This window comes from Schistocerca gregaria, chromosome 3 (genome assembly GCF_023897955.1).
Source record: "Schistocerca gregaria isolate iqSchGreg1 chromosome 3, iqSchGreg1.2, whole genome shotgun sequence".
Taxonomy (NCBI): Eukaryota; Metazoa; Arthropoda; class Insecta; order Orthoptera; family Acrididae; genus Schistocerca; species Schistocerca gregaria.
Window position 1 is genome coordinate 715,028,553 of NC_064922.1, and position 22,581 is coordinate 715,051,133.

Here is a 22,581-nt window from a genome sequence, read left to right on the forward strand (position 1 = left end):
TCGGAGGCGACTATGAGATGGTTTGGATGACAACAGGCTTGCTAAACAATATCAGGCATGGTAAAGAGTTGTATTTTTGGTGTTTCCGTATTATTGTCCTACCTCTGTAAATTTTATCGGTCAAGCTACATTGCCACTAAAGAAACATGATCTGACATCTGTAACTCTTCGTCTTACACACTAACCCTGTCATCTTTTCGTATCTGCTGTTTCCAACATCTTAAATAATCTGTTATATATGTCTTTCTCCTTCCATTGTCCCTTTAACAATTTCTAAATTGCTTAGCCTGTGTCCAACTATTTTTTCAGTTTTATGACAGATCTGATGCGACATGTCAGTATTTCCTTTGTGCCCACCGCTTCACAAAGAGCAGCAGAGCCAACGTCCTCCTTCATTCCTTGTATACAGGATATCTACCGTAGGGACTGATGACCTTAGCAGTTAGGTCCTATAAGATTTCACACACATTTGAACATTTTTTTATATCCACCTTTTCATTTCGTAACCGATTAAAGACATCAAGACAAAGTTTTTTGCAAATGATAGTACTCAGACGGGCACATAATTTTGTGGCATATGTAAGTGCTAAGGGAACCGAGACTTACACTATGTGATCAAAAGTATCCGCACACCACCCAAAACATACGTTTTTTATATTTGGTGAGCTGTGCTGCAACCTACTGCTAGGTACACCATATCAGTGACCTCAGTAGTCATTACACGTTGTGAGAGACCAGAACGGGGCGCTCCGCGGAACTCCCGGACTTCGAACGTGGTCACGTGATTGGCTGATGAGTCACACATCACGCTGGTGAATGCCAAACGACGCCTCGCATTGTGTAAGACATTGGACGATTGAAGAGTGGAAAAACGTTGTGTGGAGTGACGAATCACGGTACACAATGTGGCGATCCGATGGCAGAGTGTGGGTATGGTGAACATCATCTGCCAGCGTGTGTAGTGTAACCAGTAAAATTCGGAGGCGGTGGTTTTATGATGTGGTCGTGTTTTGCATGGAGGGGGTTTGCACCCCTTGTTGTTTTGCATGGCACTATTACAGGATGTTTGAAGCACCTTCTTGCTTCACACTGTTGAAGAACAATTCGGGGATGGCGATTGCGTCTTTCAACACGATCGAGCACGGCCCGTGGCGGAGTGATTACACGACAATAACATCCCTATAATCGACTCGGCTGCACAGAGTCTTGACCTGAATCCTATAGAACGCTTTTGGGATGTTTTGGAACGCTGACTTTGTGCCAGGCGTCACCGACCGACGTCGATACCTCTCCTCAGTGCAGCACTCCGTGAAGAATGGGCTGTGATTCCCCAAGAAACCTTCCAGCATCGGAAGTATGCCTGCGAGAGTGGAAGCTGTCATCAAGGCGAAGGATGGGCCGACACCATACTGAATTCCAGCAGTACCGATGGAGGGCGCCATGTATTTATAAGTCTTTTTAACCAGGTGTCCGGATACTTTTCATCACACAGTGTACATTTACTCATAGCTGCTGCACACACTGTTACGTAACACATTGTGAAGTCGATCGGATATTTTATGACATCTCTCTTTGATCATACGTACCTCATTCACGTTGGCTAAGAATTGGTAAGGATCCAAGAGTATTCTGTCAGTAAGGTGATGTGGGTAGCTCTGGTAACGGCTGATTTGATCACAAAGTCGACGTAGTGCTTCATGAGGACAAAGACTAGTGCATGAGGTACGGCAACGAGGAGGTCGGTTGAGCCTCCACTGCAGTACTACGATTTGTGAGCGACAGTTTGCTGATTGCTCTGTATAACGGCTGAGGGACTGGCTTTCGTCTTATGTCTGTTTGAAGTATCGAGGCGGAGGTGTTGGCCATTAACAGGACGGCTATTCTGTTGAAGGTGGCTGTTTGCTTCCTGTTTGGGCAGCGGCGAGTCGCAGGTTAAAGTCTGAGTCAGTGAGTATGCTGCCTTGCCTGGCGGGCAAAGGGCTGATGGTGGTTTTAATTCCATCCAGGAATAACGCGGAAACTACTGTGAGCATCTTCTTTAACTCCATCGTATGCTGTATGGAATATTTTGGAAAATTCCGCCATCCCGGTTATCGAGATACGTTGCGTTGTAAAGTTGTGCGGTCCCGATATGTGTGTGTGCACACTGGCTATACCCTGTTTTTGTAATAAGCAAGTGTATTACTAGTTGTTAAATTTTTGTTAAGTTCCGTCTCACATTTGGCGGAGGGTTGCCTTGTCAGTATACCTGCAATAGTCTGGAAAGCGGACATAGATGGATCGTGTAAGAAAACGGCGTGAGGTTGGTTGACAGACAGAAGTATTGCTCACGTTTATTATTACTTTGCTTTGGAGTTGTTCTGTGCTAGTTCGGTGTTAACTGGTATCTGTACTCCTATTTGGTTTCTTGTGGCCTCACACGCTGGTGGCCGTTTGGTGATTGTCTGGAGACTACATATTTGACCTAATTTGTGTATTTAAAATTCAGGTTTAATTCTATGTACCTGTCAAGGTAGAATTTGAAAGTTCAAAGACTTTTGGCGTATTTCATGGGCCTTGAGGAAGGAATGAAGATTGATTTTAACGTCCCGTCGACATCGAAGTCATTAGAGACGGAGCACAAGCTCGGATTGTATCAAGGATAGGGAAGGAAATCGGCTGAGCCATTTTGAAAGCAACCACCCCTGAATTTACCTGTAGCGATTTATAGAAATCACTGGAAACGTAAATCTGAATGGCTGGAAGCGGGTTTGAACCATCGTGTTCCCGAATACGAGTCCAGTGTGCTGTGTAATTCAGTAATATAATAGTACGAAAACCGCAGTGGGCGTGCTGTTGTGTAGGCTGAATAATCTTTTTTTGATAATCTTCGTTCTCCTGTTAGACTGCGATGAAGTTTTCACATTTTTTCTTCTTTTCAGAAGCCAGGGTTGGGTTGTTTGGCGAAGGAGACCAGACAGCGAGGTCATCGGTCTCATCGGATTAGGGAAGGAAGTCGGCCGTGCCCTTTCAGAGGAACCATCCTGGCATTTGTCTGGAGTGATTTAGGGAAATCATGGAAAATCTAAATCGGGATGGCCGGACGTGGGATTGAACTGTCGTCCTCCCGAATGCGAGTCCAGTGTCTAACCAGAAGCCAGGGCCATCCTACATGAGGGGGCTAACATCGAATGCTGCTGTCAGTTGTATCATACTGGCCACTGCAAGTGACCGTCGTTGATTTACACCCTAAAAAGTGTGATTTCTGCTGCGGAAAATTAACTGCACGTCAACGGGGTAGAGGTTTTTTTTTCTATGAAGTATAAGTCTCACACGGTAAGGAAGACAACGAAAACCTGTTTCATCTTCACGTGGAATCGGACGTGTGTCTCCTTACACAGCACATAGGTTGATCATTCAGCAACAGTCTCGGAGACAAGAACCTAGTCTGTCTGGGTAGCTATTAAACAAAGATTTGTTAAGCAAAGGGGCCCGGTTTCGATTGCCGAGCAGGTCGGAGATTTTTCAGCTCGGTGACTGCGTGTTGTGTTGTCCTTACACTCACATTCTCATAATTGACACTGACACTGAGATGTCGGAATCCGCTCGGCCAGAATGCCAATGAATTGTAAAAAAGAAAAAAGAACAGCAAATCTTCCTTACGTAATGTACCTCGTAGCAACAACAGCGTCATAAAAGTTTTTATGTCTTGTTTGAATAGGTATAGATAACATATAGGGTAATTTTTGCGCGATAATTAACAATTCCTCCTCCACGCACTCTCATCGTACACTGGAAAAACGGCAGCCCGAGTTGAGTTTGCCTTCTTGCTGTACCGGACTGAACTCCGACAATGATTTTCCACCACCACGTTTTGTGCTGTCAAGTGCAATCCGGTAAACATTACAAGAAGACATTCAATCACACGCGATTTAATCAGGGATAAACCAGTTCATCTATATAGAGCTGAAATTGTAGAATATTCCACCTGACAACACGTGATAGATAAAAATTTGATACCAAACAAACTAAACTATTGTGACATTGAGCAGAGATAGCGTCTCCCAAACTTCTACCATAAGAATTTTGCCAGCTGCAGCCGGTCCTGCATAGCAACGCAATGGTGTTCAGATCTTCGGGATACACGAAACGACACGACATCTCCACAGAATGTGTACTTGGCAACACTGTGACGCTGTTTCTTAAAAATAAAAAATATATAATTGTCTAGATCGGACACACTACAAAACGTTAAAATGTGATTACTAGTTTCAGTGGATTAGCTAAGTATCTTTAGATCATTCAGGGTACAATACGTGTCAGCACATACCGAATTGAAAACCCTACAGCTTTTATACGGCTGATAGCATGTCCACATGAGTAACAATCTCAATAAAAAGTTGAATAAAGCAGCACGGTGAAATCAACAAATTCGAAACCATCCCTATGGAATTGCAGCCTGTTATAAAATGTATATACAACATCGTTACAGCGAGTAACTTGTCAAAGTTGAGAAATATTTGCATGTTCAGTATGTTTGATTTGACTGTGACCTACTCGCAGCTGCAAGAAGATTACAGCTAGCCATCTGAAGAGTCCATCTGTGGAATCAAAGCTGTGAGACACTTGGGAATGTCATCGAACCCGTACTTGGACTGTAGATGTCGATTATGGAATATATGAGAAGACCGGAAATAGTCGTGCGAATTATAGCTAACATGGTGAGGTGAAATCGATAATGCTCCAAACAGGGGAGGACGAGGGAGAAATAATCCTATTTTGTCTAAATCTGACATTTTGAGACCGTGGCTGTGTACAAAACACAGGTTGATTATTGCTGAGTAGAAAACAGGGATCATCCACTGTTAATAATGCCACTTATTTACACAAATAGCGGCATTACCGGTTTCGAACTGACAGGTTCAGTTTCAGACGACTGTTCACGTTCGGACCGTCATTTGTATACGTTTTCGGGTCGTTATTCTTTCTTGTGGTAAACGTTCCTTCGACTGGCAGTGATCTAAAGCAAAAAACGTTATAAGAAACGGCCTGTTTAACTATAACTGAACTTAATAATGAATGTCCAGAATATAAACAAATCTTTAAAACAGGACTGTTTTAATTTTGGGATACTTTCGTCTAAAATCCCGCGTCATTAGGTTGCAATGTTGCAGCCCGCCACGAAATCCTCTCCTGTGCCAACCTTTTCATCTCAGAGTAGCACTTACAACCTGAGTCCTCAATTATTTACTGGATGTATTCCAACCTGTCTTCCTCTGCATTTCTTACCCTTTACAGCTCCGTCTAATATTATGGAAGTCATTCCCTAATGGCTTAATAGATGTCCTGTCATTGGATCCCCTCTTGTAGCGAGTGTTTGCGGATACCCCGGAGAATCTCGTTAGTCCTTAGCTTATCAGTCCTCCTAATTTTCAATATTGTTCTATAGCACCACAACTCAAATGCTAAGATTTTCTTTTGTTCCGGTTTTCCCACAGTCCATGCTTCATTCACTACCATGCACTATTGTGCTCCAAACGGACATTCTCAGAAATTTCTTCCTCGAATTAAAGTCTATGTTCGTCACCGGTAGACTTTCTTGGACAGGAATGCTCTTTTTTGCCAATGCTACTTAGCTTTTTATATCTTCCTTGCTTCGTCCGCCATGAGTTATTTCGCTGCCTATGTAGCAGGATTCCTTAACTTTATCTACTTAGTGATCCCCAGTTCTGATGCTAAGTTTTTCTACTTCTACATCTACATCTACATCAACTTCCATACTCCGCAAGCCACCTGACGGTGTGTGGCGGAAGGTACTTTGAGTTCCTCTATCGGTTCTCCCTTCTATTCCAGTTTCGTATTGTTCGTGGGAAGAAAGATTGCCTGTATGCCTCTGTGTAGGCTCTAATCTCTCTGATTTTATCCTCATGGTCTCTTCGCGAGACATACGTAGGAGGGAGCAATATACTGCTTGACTCCTCGGTGAAGGTATGTTCTCGGAATTTTAACAAAAGCCCGTACCGAGCTACTGAGCGTCTTTCCTGCAGAGTCTTCCACTGGAGTTTACCTATCATCTCCGTAACGCTTTCGCGATTACTAAATGATCCTGTAACGAAGCGCGCTGCTCTCCGTTGGATCTTCTCTACCTTTTCTATCAACCCTATTTGGTACGGATCCCACACTGCTGAGCAATATTCAAGTAGTGGGCGAACAAGTGCACTGTAACCTACTTCCTTTGTTTTCGGATTGCATTTCCTTTGGATTCTTCCAATGAATCTCAGTCTGGCATCTGCTTTACCGACGATCAACTTTATATGATCATTCCATTTTAAATCACTCCTAATGCCTATTCCCAGATAATTTATGGAATTAACTGCTTCCAGTTGCTGACCTGTTATATTGTAGCTAAATGATAAAGGATCTTTCTTTCTATGTACTCGTAGCACATTACACTTGTCTACATTGAGATTCATTTGTCATCCCTTGCACCGTGGCCGGCAGCGGTGGTCTCGCGGTTAAGGGGCTCAGTCAGGAACCGCGTGACTGCTACGGTCGCAGGTATGAATCCTGCCTCGGGCATGGATGTGTGTGATGTCCTTAGGTTAGTTAGGTTGAAGTAGTTCTAAGTTCTAGGGGACTGATGACCACTGCAGTTAAGTCCCATAGTGCTCAGAGCCATTTGAACCATTTGAACCTTGCACCATGCGTCAATTCGTTGCAGATCCTCCAGCGTTTCAGTACAATTTTCCCATGTTACCACCTCTCGACATACCACAGCATCATCCGCAAAGAGCCTCACTGGACTTCCGATGTTATCCACATTTATGCATATTGTAAATAGCAGCGGTCCTACAACACTCCCTTGCGGCACAACTGAAATCACTCTTACTTTGGAAGACTCTCTCCATGGAGAATGACATGCTGCTTTCTGTTATCCAGGAACTCTTCAATCCAATCACACAATTGGTCTGATAGTCCATGTGCTCTTACTTTGATCATTAAACGACTGTGGGGAACTGTATCGAACGCCTTGCGGAAGTCAAGGAACACGGCATCTACCTGGGAACCCGTGTCTATGGCCCTCTGAGTCTCATGGACGAATAGCGAGTGCTGGGTTTCATACGATCGTCTTTTTCGAAACCCATGCTTATTCCTACAGAGTAGATTTCTAGTCTCCAGAAAAGTCATTATACTCGAACATAATACGTGTTCCAAAATTCTACAACTGATCGACGTTAGAGATATAGGTCTATAGTTCTGCACATCTGCTCGACGTCCCTTCTTAAAAACGGGGATGGTCTGTGCCCTTTTCCAATCCTTTGGAACGCTACGCTCTTCTAGAGACCTACGGTACACCGCTGTAAGAAGGGGGGTAAGGTCCTTCGCGTACTCTGTGTGAAATCGAACTGGTATCCCATCAGGTCCAGCGGCCTTTCCTCTTTCGAGCGGTTTTTATTTTCTTTCTATCCCTCTGTCATCTATTTCGATATCTACCATTTTGGCATCTGTGCGACAATCTAGTGAGGGAACTACAGTGCAGTCTTCCTCTGTGAAACAGCTTCGGAAAAAAAGACATTTAGTATTTCGGCCTTTAGTCTGTCATCCTCTGTTTCAGTACCACTTTGGTCACAGAGTGTCTGGACATTTTGTTTTGATCCACCTACCGCTTGACATAAGACTAAAACTTTTTAGGATTTTCTGCCAAGTTTGCAAATTCTCATTGCTTTTGTCTTCCTTCGATTTTCTCTCAGTTCTTACTCTGTACTCTCTAGATTCTTCATTCCATTCAACAAGTCCTATAACTCTTGTTCACTTTGACTGAGGATAGCAGTGTCATTGAGCAGATATATATTGAGAACAAACCCTAGTGAAAAACTATATTTTAGGAGTCGCTAAGTAAAGAGAAGCTTGTGTAGCGAAAATAACAAAATTTAACTTTCACTGATGCGTAACACCCATCGGCTACAGCACTTGACATCTTGGGATCGGAAGCAGCTTCCGACGAGTCTCCATTCAAAACACCAGAGGAAAAGTTTTTGAATGCGTTCCTACAATTGTGGTGTCCTGCAGTGTCTTTCCCTGTGCTATTTGCTCGTCGTGCAATTCCGCCTGTGTGCCTCCGGCTGTGTGGTTGCCAAGAGCGTGCTTGCTAGCTTATCGCAGTTGCCGAATGAACATTCTGGCTCCTAATCGTTTCTATTGCCACTGTAACCCTTCGCCCGTTTTTGACTAAGTTCACTCTCCCATGGGGAAGATCCTTCTGACGTGTTCACTAGTTTATTTAATGCCTACATCTTGATATACAGTACTGGCCATCAAAATTGATACACCACGAAGATCGACAGGAGGAAGATGCTGTGATATCCAAATGATTAGCTTTTCAGAGCATTCACACAAGGCTGACGCCGGTGGCGACACCTACAGCGTGCTGACGTGAGGAAAGTTTCCAACCGATTTCTCATACACAAACACCAGTTGACCGGCGTTGCCTGGTGAAACGTTGTTTTGATGCCTCATGTAAGGAGGAGAAATGCGTACCATCACGTTTCTGACTTTGATAAAGGTCGGAGTGTAGCCTATCGCGATTGCGGTTTATCGTATCGCGACATTGCTGCACGCTTTGGTCGAGATCCAACGACTGTTAACAGAATATGGAATCGGTAGGTTCAGGAGGGTAATTCGGAACGTCGTGCTGCATCCCAGCGGCCACCTAACACTAGCAGTCGAGATGACAGGCATCTTGTGCGCATGGCTGTATCGGATCGTGCAGCCACGTCTCGATCCCTGAGTCAACAGATGGGTACGTTTTCAAGACAACAACCATCTGCACGAACAGTTCGACGACGTTTGCAGCAGCGTGGACTACCAGCTTGGAGACCATGGCTGTGTTTACCCTTGACGCTGCATCACAGACAGGAGCACCTGCGATGGTGTACTCAACGACGAACCTGGGTGCACGAATGGCAAAACGTCATTTTTTCAGATGAATCCAGGTTCTGTTTACAGCATCATGATGGTCGCATCCGTGTTTGACGACATCGTGGTGAACGCACATTGGAAGCGTGTATTCGTCAACGCCATACTGGTGTTTCACGCTGCGTGATGGTATGGGGTACCAATGGTTACACGTCTCGGTCACCTCTTGTTCGCATTGACGGCACTTTGAACAGTGGACCTCACATTTCAAATGTGTTGCGACCCGTGGCTCTATCCTTAATTCGATCCCTGCGAAACCCTACATTTCAGCAGGATAATGCACGACTGCATGTTGCAGGTCCTGTAGGGGATAGAGAAAATGTTCGACTGCTGCCCTGGCCAGCACATTCTTCAGACTATCACCAATTGAAAATATCTGGTCAATGGTGGCCAGTCACCATTCCTGATGAACTGTGGTATCGTGTTTAAGTTGCATGGGCAGCTGTACCTGTAGACGCCATCGAAGCTCTGTTTGACTCAATGCCCAGGCGTATCAAGACCGTTATTACGGCCAGAGGTGGCTGTTCTGGGTACTGATTTCGGAGGATCTACGTACCTAAATTGCGTGAAAATGTAATCACATGTCAGTTCTAGTATATTTGTCCCATGAATACCCGTTTGTCATCTGCATTTCTTCTTGGTGTAGCAATTTTAATGGCCAGTAGTGTATGTATTACTAATATATTAGGCGGTTTATAAATGTAATGAGTGTTATTCACAGCATAGGATGTAGCTTTTGGATTTCATTACTTGCTTGTGACTGTTCGTGCTGTCAGTGATTATTGAGTAACTGCCGTAGCTGTTACTTACGTTATGCATGGAAAGTGGTCTGTTTGTGACTGTTTATTTAGTAAACAAATTCTTTCCCTTGCCTGAATTATCGGAGGAGAGACGTTTGTGTGTGTGTGTGTGTGTGTGCTCTTATTTTTAAAATTGTATTTTATGTTTGTTTTCGAGGCAGACAGTCTGAGTTTCTTGGGCGTGTTATTGTGAGGCGCACTGCTTAGCAATGACGCCAGAGGCGGTGGGTAAAGTACGACCACTTCCGGAGTTGCTCTGGGAATTTAATGCCCCCCTTCACATTATTTACTAATTTAGAAATTTGAATCCAATTTATTTCTCGTTGATAGCTGTTTAATATGTTGTAAGTCTTCTAGGGATTAACGAATTTATTATTCAGACTTTGCTGCTCTCGAGATTTGCGGTTCAGTATAAACTTAACTGGCTGCTCGTGTAATCTTGTTGTCTTAATCAAAATACTTGCTGTTCATTTAGACGAGAAGGAAATTATTTTCTTAAATATTATGTGTTTTTAGGTTTTAAGTTACTCTTTATTCAGGAATAAATGGTATTTAGTACTGTTCTTATAGAGGATGATGTTCCCGCTCTCCCACTCCTTCCTTCTCCGAACTCAGAAACGGTTCGAGGCATGCAACAGTAGTACGTCTTTGTAAGGCCCCTGATAGATTTCTCAAGCAGAGATGCGTTGAGAAAAGAATAGTAGGGGAGAAAAAGAACACTCTTGCAGTAGCACCATGGACGTCGCTGAGATTTTCGCCGTCAGATAAAATGACAATGAAATCGTTGATGCCTTTATTCTATGAGGCACTGCACTATATTTACACAACGTCGCACATTGAAGAAATATATATGTTCCGATCTCCTTCCCTTGTCGAACCAATCCTGTTGCTATAAATATGATCGACCAAAGCTTTCAACAGCGGACACTTTTGGAACGAGTCCTCCTATTATCGCATTAGCGTGTATTAGCTGTTTTCTTTTTGTCGAGGTGCAAATGTGTGTGAACTGCTAAGGGACCAAACGGCTTAGGTCATCGGTCCCTACTACTTAAGCTAACTTAAACTAACTTATGCTAAGAACAACACAAACACCCGTGCCCGAGCTAGGACTCGAACATCCGGCAGGAATAGCCGCGCAGCTCGTGACATGACGCCTCAAACCGCGCTGCTACTCCGCGCGGCTTTCTATGGAGGGAACTAATGCTGTCGAAGACTGATACTACTAACATGCCCTTGCAAAGTATGATGAAAACACGAATCGACACGAGTCAAGTGTAAATAAAAGGTGACAGTAATAACTATGGCAAAATAATTATGGTTCCTGCTTGAAGGCAAACAATTAAATGTTTTTAATTTTTAAAACAATTTTTTAGTCTCCTAACTGGTTTAAGCCCATTAAGTAATATTTTCCTACTACCAGTAATAATAGCAATAATAACAATAACAATAATAATAATAATAATCATAATAAATGTTATGGACAGACTCACTGTTAACCATCCAGGAAGCGTCGGGCAAAACTGTCAGTTCCTTCAGGTCGAACGATTCAGAGCCCCTGCTGAGAGACTGGTTCAACAGCACCGTGCCATTGTCGGAACTCCGGAAAAAGTCGAATGTCTCGCAAAGGTCTATGGGCTGCAGCGCGAAATTTCGCACTTCTTCTACTTCAAACCAACGGCCGAGTATCTGGCGAGAAGGACCGAAAGAAAAGAAGAATAAGTCTCGTGCCTGTCTTGTTGAGTAAGTCTTACTATTAGTGGTGGTCGGGCATCAGAGATGGATAGTAGCCTTATATGTCGGTACACTGTGACACTCTCGAGTAGAAAGTGTAGACCAAACATTCTGCGCTGGCCAAACAGCGTCCGCACACAAATTATTGTTTGAGCTTGTGCCACAAACCCCGGTTAATAGCCGGCCGGAGTGGCAGGCGGTTCTGGGCGCTGCAGTCTGGAGCCGAGCGACCGCTACGGTCGCAGGTTCTAATCCTGCCTCGGGCATGGATGTGTGTGACGTCCTTAGGTTGGTTAGGTTTAATTAGTTCTAAGTTCTAGGTGACTGATGACCTCAGAAGTTAAGTCGCATAGTGCTCAGAGCCATTTGAACCATTTTAACCCGGTTAATAATCTAATTTCGGCACCGTGTGCAGCGTACAGCATTTTAATGTACGAAGAGCTTCCTGTTACGTGAATCAGTTAACCGTCTTCGAGCCGGGACCGCTCGAAGCTTTTATGAAAAGGAGCAGATATGCCGGGTGTTTGAGATGTGGCAGCTGTAATAGTCTTAAACAAATGAGAAGCGGAAATTTCACTTTTTCCTTAAAATTGAATAGGGTATTACTACGTAAATTAAAGGAAGACCTAGAGTGATTACAAACCACACAAACAGGTTGCTCGGAAGAGAAATCAAACCTTGTGGCTTTCACCCATTCCTCAGATCTCTTGGGCAGATTTTTTATGAACCTGTAGGATGCACTGACGACGGCAGAAAAACGATCCAGAAATAATCAACTCTTTACAGGGGTCTTCACGGCATATTTTTTATCACGGTGCCGAACGCCATTAGATTTGAAACCCACCCTCAAGGTATGCTATTTTTCTGCTTAAAAGTTGCACAGTGGATAGAAACCACCGCAAGATCACACGTGTCCGCAGCTCGTGGTCTAGTGGCTAGCGTTGCTGCCTCTGGATCACGAGGTCCAGGTTTCTATTCCCTGCCGGGTGTGTATTTTTCTCTGCGCAGGGACTGGGTGTTTGTGTTGTCCTCATCATTTCAAAGTTCAAATGGCTCTGAGCAGTATGGGACTCAACTGCTGTGGTCATCAGTCCCCTATAACTTAGAACTACTTAAACCTAACTAACCTAAGGACATCACACACATCCATGCCCGAGGCAGGATTCGAACCGGCGACCGTAGCAGTCGCACGGGTTTGGACGGCGCGCCTAGAACCGCGAGACCACCGCGGCCGGCCTCATCATTTCACCATCATCATCATTCGTGAGAGTGGTTAGATTGGCCTGTGTACAAAAACTGAGCTGTGTAAAAATTCAGACTTCGTACGGGCGCTGACAACCGCGCAATTGTGCGCCCTACAAGCCGAACATCATCATCAAAATCAGACTGTAGTCGTCTCTAGAAAAAACTACTCACACACTCGACACAGCTTATGCAGCAGACCCCATTGAATTGGCGCTTCCAGCTGTGTCAAGTTATCGCAAGTGCAGGCATATCTCCTGAATTGACAATGAAGACGACTTAATGTCGTCCTCTTTTGAGAACCTGACTGTCTGGAAGATGTTCACTGGTCTTACTTCGAAACACTTGCGATTAGCGTTCGTGAATGCAACGTAAAATTCCTATTAATGACTTAGTTTACTTTATATTAGCTGTGGATTTATTGAGTTTGACAACTGTCGGCATGACATATTACTAACTGTTCTCCTCATCCTTGGTCTCTCTACCCGAAATATTTAAAGGTTTAAGGTTTTTTTGGCACTGGGACATCACTTGACCCTTCAGGTAGCTCCAACCCCCACTTCCTTCCCCTCCCCTTTCCCACCGCCACAATCCTGTGTGTGGTATAGTGCTCATTCGTCCACCAACCTCCTACGTTTGATTGATGACTTTGGAGTGGATGCATAAGTAACCTGCTCGATCATGGCGGTAAAGAAATCCATCGAGTCCTACATGGCTTCACGCTATTCGAAAACAGCTTCAGAGCTGTAAAGAGTGCATTTTCTCTTATGATCATCTGTATATATGTGGTGGCTACATAGGATGTGCGAATCTAGCACAGGGGTCCAGAAAGGGGAGTAGTCACTTCTGTGAAGGTGATCTACTTCCCACTGAACTTCCACCTGAGCAGGTGAACAGATTAAGATGACAATAGCAGTAGAAGACGCTGTACCAAAGTTGCAATGAGTAGCATGAACCCTGATTATCAATATGATATCCTCAGTTTGCGTGATAACCGCAGTTTCCAGATTCATGTGGAATGAAGTTTCTAAAATACACTGGTGTCCCAAAATTGAAGCAACGAGCTGCTGTTTCCGCGTTCTGTGTCTAATTCGGGATATAATAAACAAACTGTCAACCAATGTTGCTACAATCGTGTTCTGCACGGAAGATGACTTCCGATCAACGGACAACGACGCCAGCGATGATATCAGGGCACCTACCGGGCGAGTTAGTGTTTGCAGGGTAGTACCACGTCCACAATCGCTGTATACGCAGTCACAAAGAATACCTCTACAGGCTCTCCACTGTGGAGGGCCACAGGAAGAATGGAAGCAGGAGAGTCGCAAACTGATGAGGCCCCATGACGTAATGTGAGTCGTTATGTTGTTTTCGGATGAGGCGATAGTTTACAGAGACCTAAAATTTATCACAGAGACCTACCAAGGGCCGATCATGTGTGATATCAGAATGAGTGGACCGTTATTTGGCTGTGAGGATTCGACGGTACCCCCTTAGTGCTGCACTGCAACTGGCATCTGACGTGTTGTGTCGAGGAGAACGGTGTACAGAAGGCTTTGGAAGAGTGGCCTTTATTGTCGGAGATATGCTGTATGTGTACCTCTAGCGGTTCTTCACAGAAGGGAACGTCCGGAGTGGAGCCAACATGCCATCTGGACTGTCGCACAGTGAGCCAATGTTCTCTTCACAGATGAGTCCCGATTTTGTCTGGACAATGATTCTCTAAGGCTTCGCATCTGGAGGGAAAGTGAAACACGATTTCGAGGCCCGAACATTTTGGAAAGAGACTCACATCGAGGATGAAACCTAATGATGTGGGCAGGGATTATGTTCACCATTCTAAAACCTCTTCACGTAATTGTACGGTTAAACCGGCAAGGTTTAACTGCTGTCAGGTACCGTGACGAGATCTTGGGATCTCATGCGCGATTGTTGCGAGGTGTTGTGGGCCCAGATTTCTTACTGGTGGTCGGCAATTCTCGACCTCATAAAGCACGTATGGTTGATATTCTTTTGAAAACGGAAGACACTGCATGCAAGGCGTATCCAGCTCGGTCTACCGATTTGAATCCCATAGAGCATGTCTGCGATACACTAGGAAGACGGGTTGCATTACGTCAGCATCCACCTATCACTCTATAAGACTTGAGAGTAGCTCTGCAGGAAGAACGGATGTTATTGCCTCAACAGGAGATTGATGACGTCATTTACAGAATGTCCCGCCGTTGTCAGGCCTGTATTGGAGCCAGAGGTGGTCACACCCCGCACTGAGCACATTAACCAGTTATCAGAATGTCTGTGCAAATCCGTTAAGTTGAAAAAAAACTAAGAACATTTTTGTCTACCTTTATGCATGTTGCAGCTGATTACGTTCTGTATTCCTTACATTTCTATTTTACTGCCAACTGTTTATACTGTTTTGTGGCAAGACAAACACAAACTTGCAAAATTTCCGTTTGTCGCTTTGACTTTGGACGACTGTGTAATAAAAAACTGGGACGTCCAACAATAATTTAAAGGTCTCACTGGTTCAAATGGCAGATGTGGTGGCAGATCCACCGACTTTTGCCCTGTCATCAGTTTCGTCTTTTTTTCTGGGGAAGATTTACAGGCACTGAAGCGTCGATATTTTAACGTGTTTTGATCGGGTCATTTTGTTGTCTGTCTGAGTAGTACCAATTTTGAAATTTCTTTTGAACTAACTTCCCGATGAGGTAGAGACTTGAAATTTTAAACCTAGCTCAGACCTGGATAACAATGCAGTAGAAACTCGTTTTCTTGTGGGACTGTTCGGTAGGGGTGGGCGTGGGTCTGATAGTAATATCCGACACCTCAGCTGCTCTGCAGGTCTTATGTCTTGTGTGGGTAGTATTGGAATGCTTTCTAGGCAGTGTGCGAGCTGATGGTCATGACAGAGCAAAGAGAGGGGGGAAGAAAGGATGTGTGCAATACACATGACCGAAGACGCAGGTAAAGTGTCAGCTTATATGAACAAATATTTGTTTGAATAAAAAATGTAATATCATAAAAACGTTTAGAATCCACTGAGAAATTTCTCACATACAAAACTAAAAACCAGAAGGTAATTATGTACATAAAAATAAATTATTAGTATAACACTTTTTTAAATCAGACTGAAAAGTATAAAATAATTCCTCATAGCCCCGCACAGATTCCTAACCCCATACAGACAGTCCAGCAAACTTGTTTCCATGGGTGTTTAATAGCTCTGACAATGTGTTATTTATAATGAAATACATGTGGTGCATGCAACAGACAATAGTTCGGTAAACTGTTTATGTATTAGAATCTTAAGCTTGGCTACAGCAGCAAGGTGCAAATGTAATATATGGAATAAGAACAGCCACCAGTTGCGGAAGGTAATAGTGAAACGCTCTTGACTTACGTTTCATCTCATATAAACGGGCCTTCTTTCGAAATCCTATTGGTGACACATCATGATCAACATGATCCCATTTGATCATACATGTTTATGCGTTAATTATTTATTGTAAGCAGCCCCGTTTTATGACATAAATCTTACAACTACATCAGTATTCTGCCCAAGGACAGGTCTTCACGTCTAGCTCTCAATGCAGTGCTGTCATTTGCTAGCCTCTTCGTTTCCTCATAACGATTTTCTGTCCTTATACTATCCACCATACGGTATCTTCCACATTCTCTTCTTCTCCCTCTCATTTCATTCAAAGTCGTTCCATAGCACCCATCGGTAAATAATATCTTCTCATTCATTGTCCATCCAATCGCGTTTCCTCTTCATGATTGCCTTCAATACTTCTCTCTCTTCTCCCACAGTTAGCAACACCCCTTAATTTTTCACTTTGTCTATCTATTTTATCCCTTCCATCTTCTCCCAAAACCGTATCTCAAATGGTTCTATTCTTCTTTCTCCCTCTTTTCTCGCCGTCCATATGCTCCATACAAAGCACTTCGTCAGTCCCTCCCTCAGCTCCCTGGCTATACTTCCACATTGAAGCCTCCTCTTCTTAAAGCCTGCATGGCCACTGCTATACGTAATTTCATCTCCTTATTGAATTTCATGTCTTCCGTAACACAAGTACCGGTATAACTGTTAAAAATTCACAAGCATAAATTTTCTGGCCCATGTGTACGGGATTAGGAATCTGATAGTTCTAAGAGAAATTACTTCATGCTTTCAGTCTGATTTTAAAGAGTGTTATATTAATAATTTATTCTCATTTAAATGTTTTTGTTGTTGTGGTCTTCAGTCCTGAGACTGGTTTGATGCACCTCTCCATGCTACTCTATCCTGTGCAAGCTTCTTCATCTCCCAGTACCTACTGCAACCTACATCCTTCTGAATCTGCTTAGTGTATTCATCTTTTGGTCTCCATCTACGATTTTTACTCTCTACGCTGCCCTCCAATACTAAATTGGTGATCCCTTGATGCCTCAGAACATGTCCTACCAACCGATCCCTTCTTCTGGTCAAGTTGTGCCACAAACTTCTCTTCTCCCCAATCCTATTCAATACTTCCTCATTAGTTATGTGATCTACCCATCTAATCTTCAGCATTCTTCTGTAGCACCACATTTCGAAAGCTTCTATTCTCTTCATATCCAAACTATTTATCGTCCATGTTTCACTTCCATGCATGGCTACACTCCATACAAATACTTTCAGAAATTACTTCCTGACACTCAAATCTATACTCGATGTTAACAAATTTCTCTTCTTCAGAAATACTTTCCTTGCCATTGTCGGTCTACATTTTATATTCTCTCTACTTCGACCGCCATCAGTTATTTTGCTCCCCAAATAGCAAAACTCCTTTACTACTTTAAGTGTCTCATTTCCTAATCTAATTCCCTCAGCATCACCCGACTTAATTCGACTACATTCCATTATTCTCGTTTTGTTTTTGTTGATGTTCATCTTATATCCTCCTTTCAAGATGCTATAAATTCCATTCAACTGCTCTTCCAAGTCCTTTGCTGTCTCTGACAGAATTACAATGTCATCAGCGAACCTCGAAGTTTTTATTTCTTCTCCATGGATTTTAATACCTGCTACGAATTTTTCTTTTGTTTCCTTTACTGCTTGCTCAATATAGAAAATGAATAACATCGGGGACAGGCTCCCTTCCCAACCGCAGCTTCCCTTTCATATCCCTCGACTCTTGTAACTGCCATCTGGTTTCTGTACAAATTGTAAATAGCCTTTCGCTCCCTGTATTTTACCCCTGCCACCTTTAAAATTTGAAAGAGATTATTCCAGTCAACATTGTAAAAAGCTTTCTCTAAGTCTACAAATGCTAGAAACGTAGGTTTGCCTTTCATTATCTATTTTCTAAGATAAGTCGTAAGGTCAGTATCCTCACGTGTTCCAGTATTTTATCTTCATCTCTGTTCAAGAATCGTGAGAGGAGGAGATATATTTGGAAAAGGGCTGGTGATAGGGGAAGATTTCAATTAGATTACATCATGGTCCGGCAGAGATTCCGAAATCAGATACTGGATTGCAAGACGTACACAGGGGCCGATGTAGACTCACTTCACAATGAGGTTGTGATGAAGATTAGGCTGAAGTTTAAGAGATTATTGAGAAAAAGAAGTAGGATACAGAAATACTAAGGAATGACGAGATACGTTTGAAGTTCTCTACGGCTGTAGTACAACTAGGAGGATTAACTCAACAGACAGTACAGTTGAAGAAGAATGGACACCTGTAAAAAGAGCAATCACAGAATTTGGAAAGTAAAACATAGGTACAACAAAGGTAACTTCGAAGAAACTATGGGTCACAGAAGAAACACTTCAGTTGATAGATGGAAGAAGGTAGACCAAAAACGTTCAGAGAAATTGAGAAATACAGAGGAATGAAATAAATAGGAAGTGCAGGGAAGCTAAGACGAAATGGCTGCATGAAAAACGTGAAGTAATCGAAAAAGAAATGATTGTCGGAAGGACTGACTCTGCATACATGAAAGCCAAAGTAGCCTACGGCGAAAATAAAAGCAAAGGTGGTAATATTAAGAGAGCAATGGGAATGTCACTTTTAAATGCAGAGGAGTGACGGATATGTGGACAGTGTTTACTGAACGCCTCTGTGAGGGCGAAGATTTGTCTGATGTGATAGTAGAAGAAACAGGAGTCGATTTAGAAGATGTAGGGGATCTAGTATCAGAATCCGAATTAAAGAGAACTTTGGAGGACTTGTGACCAAATAAGGAAGAGTGAATAGATAACATTCCGTCAGAATGGTTAAAATCGTTGGGAGAAGGACAATAGAACGACTACTCACGTTGGCGTGTAGATTGTACAAGTCTGGCGGCATAATGTCTGACTTTCGAAAAAGATATCCGCACAATTCTGAAGAGTGCAAGAGCCGACAAGTAAGAAGATTAATTCACAATCAGCTTAACAGCTTACTTACGAGAAAAATATACAGAAGAATGGAAAAGGGAACTGAATGTGTTAGATGAGGATTAGTTTGGGTGTTTGATAGGTAAAGGCGCTAGAGAGGCAGTTCTGACGTTGCGGTTGACAATGGAAGCAAGACTAAAGAAAAATCAACGCCAGTTCGTAGGATTTGTCGACGTGGAAAATGCGTACGACAATGTAAAATGGTGCAAGATGTTCGAAGTTGTGAGAAAAATAGGTGTAAGCTGTATGGAGAGTCGGAGAAAATGCAACATTCCCAAGAGCCAAGAGGGAATAATTAGTGTGGACGATTAAGAACGAAGTTCTCGGATTAATAATGATGTAAGACAGGGATGTATTCTTTCGCTCCTACTGTTCAATATGTATATCGAAGAAGCAATGATGGAAGTAGAAGAAAGGTTCAGGAGTGGAATTAAAATTCTAGGTTAAAGGATATCAATGACACGATTCGCTGCTGACATTGCTATCCTGAGTGAAAGACAAGAAGAATTACATGATCTGATGAATGGAATGAACAGCCTAGTGAATACAGAGAATGGACTGAGGGAAAATCGAAAAAAGACGAAATTAATGAGAAGTAGCACAAATGAGAACAGCGAAAAGCTTAACATCAAGGTCAATGGTCACGAAGCAGACGAAGTTCAGGTATTCTGCTATCAAGGCACCAAAATAACTAATGACGGACGGAGCAATGGGAACATCAAAAGGAGATTAGCACTGGCAAAAAGAGCATTATTGGCCAAGAGATTTGTACTACTATCAAACATAAGCCGTATTCTGAGGATGAAATTTCTGAGAATGTACGTTCGGACCAAAGCATTGTAAGGTAGCGAAACGTGGACTGTGAGAAAACTGGAACAGAAGATAAACATTTGAGATGTGATGCTACAGACGAATGTTGAAAATTATGTATACTTATAAGGTAAGGAGTGAGAAGGTTCTACGAAAAATCGGAGAGGAAAGGAATATATGGAATACACTGACAAGAAGCAGGGACAGGACGATAGGGCATCTGTTAAGACACGAGGGAATGATTTCCATGGTACTAGAGGGAGCTGTGGAGGGCAAAAACTGTAGAGGAAGATATAGATTGGAATACATTCAGCAAATAATGAGGCCTAGGTTGAAAATGGTACTCTGAGGCGAACAGGTTGGCTGGTATATATGCTGTTGTTGGTCACTGCTTCACAATAAGTTGTTTGGGACGAAGCATGTACGTTAGTGATGCGTTTGTTTATTGCCAGCAGATTTTTTATTTAGGAATCGAGAAAACGGAGATAAAAGAAATAGCTGCTACATTTATTAGCACAACCGTTTTAGCGGAAAAGTTAGACATGAAGAGTTACAGGAAGGACTAGATGAAGGCAGGACGTCCGAAAAAACCATTACTAGTTGGAGAAATGACTAAGAGACTTTAAGCGTATGTTGATTATAGTTGATAGCTGACACTTCACGCGTTGGAGTCGGTTTCCTCCAATCAGAGCTCTCAGTGGCACGACCGAACCTTTCGGTTGTTGCGAAACTGCCACAGCTATTGATCAGTTCTCTTCCAGTTCCTTGTCCGCCATTGTTTCTTGGTGTGTTTGGATCCCGAATCATGGATCTGGCACTTTTATTTCGTATTTCATTATACATGATAATCACACCACAAACGACACACACACACATAACGATGCTAATGAAATACAAGCAGTTTCATACAGAGCACTAAGTGAACGCTACTGGATACTTCCGCACAGGACGCGATTAAGCGTCACATACGCGGTTATCATAATCACGGAGATGGCTTACATTAAATAAGTTTCGTGCGACATTGCGTGAAACCGAGTTTTTGAAGGTTGCAATTCATCACTTCCACTGAGTGATCACAATCGAAAATATAACAAGCTGACATTGCGTTGTACTATAGCGCAATGGTTAGCGTGTTGATTCATCATATTGAAAATGGTTCAAATGGCTCTGAGCACTATGGGACTCAACAGCTGAGGTCATCAGTCCCCTAGAACTTAGAACTACTTAAACCCCACTAACCTAAGGACATCACACACATCCATGCCCGAGGCAGGATTCGAACCCGCGACCGTAACGGTATCATATTGAATCGAGTGAAATTTTTATTTATGAATCTAATCAAAACAGTCTGATTATCATTTTATTCAATTAATTTGTCTAAATTTAATTTTTTATTTTTAATTCTTTGCCACTTCATTTTCATCAACAAATTGACTTCCATATTTGCTCTTATTTTTCTACCTATCATGCTTTTTCATCTAGAATCTGATTGTGTCGTCTATAATCTGCAACCAAATGCCAACGAGGTCTGCTAATTGGTTGGCAACGCGACAACTCCTCTAGCCAGTGAAAGGATAGTTTCAGGTAACCAATGATTGCGAGAAATTACGGTGTGCTTTTAGCGCTGAAACTGAATTTTTTTCTGTCTTGAGTTAGCTCGTAGAGGTTAGTTTTAATAGCCATTAACTGATCAAGATTTTATTTCTGCCGCAGATTGTTGACCACCGATTTCTCGGATACATTACGCATCACGAGGTTGTGGTTAGCCGACAGTTGTCCACAGAGCATCTCGCATTTCCGACATACCTAGCGCCGGTCATTTCTAACCTTGTTCCGCCTTACACATTAACAGCATTTGTGCAGGAGATGATGTGGCAACACCTTGCGGCAATTGACAGACATCAACCGTCAAGTAATCTTAAGCGGACTATAGTTAATCTGCTATAAAGTAAACCGTGTAAGATACATCACATTCTGAAATATGTATTTCCGATTCTTGAAGACGCTATCCACCGAAGACGTATGAAAGTTATGAAATTTGTGTAGAGTGGAAGAAAATTAATGTATACTTAACACTAACAGAAATGCTAATAAGAGTTTCGCTTTAATAAGCAAGTTTTCATAAGCATAGCGCACAAAAAATTATCCCCCCCTCCCCAAAATAAACTTCACACTAATACGGTGGGCCGGCCTATGTGGTCGAGCGATTCTAAGCGCTTCAGTCTGGAAACGCGCGACCGGTACGGTCGCATGTTCAAATGCTGCCTTGGGCATGGATGTGTGTGATGTCCTTAGGTTAGTTAGGTTTAAGTGGTTCTAAGTTCTAGGGGACTGACGACTTCAGATGTTAAGTCCAATAGTGCCCAGTGCCATTTGAACTATTTGAACCAATACGGTCTAACACCGGCTCTAGCCCTGAATATGGTCTTGATAAATACAAATATCACCCTGCAAATCAAATCTATTTTGAAACGGGCCTTCAACTTTCACCCAAATATAAATCCCCTCACTTGCTGCAACACGCCGTCTATTCCTCGTACGAAGAGATAACGGTTTGTCACTAACAAGATAAGAAGTACCATAATCCCTGTTAGGTACCTCACCAATACTCCATGTCCTGAATGCAATGTCTCTC

The 22,581-nt window shown here is 42.9% G+C and overlaps 1 protein-coding gene across 1 annotated transcript in view; it reads right to left on the reverse strand.

Annotated features, from left to right (window-relative positions):
* Positions 1–22,581, reverse strand: part of LOC126354359 (uncharacterized) — a 69,745-nt gene that overhangs the window by 9,877 nt on the left and 37,287 nt on the right. Inside the window, exon 3 of the mRNA XM_050003940.1 lies at positions 11,246–11,441. Within this exon, the coding sequence (XP_049859897.1) occupies positions 11,246–11,441 (196 nt within the window). The remainder of the gene's footprint in view (positions 1–11,245; positions 11,442–22,581) is intronic.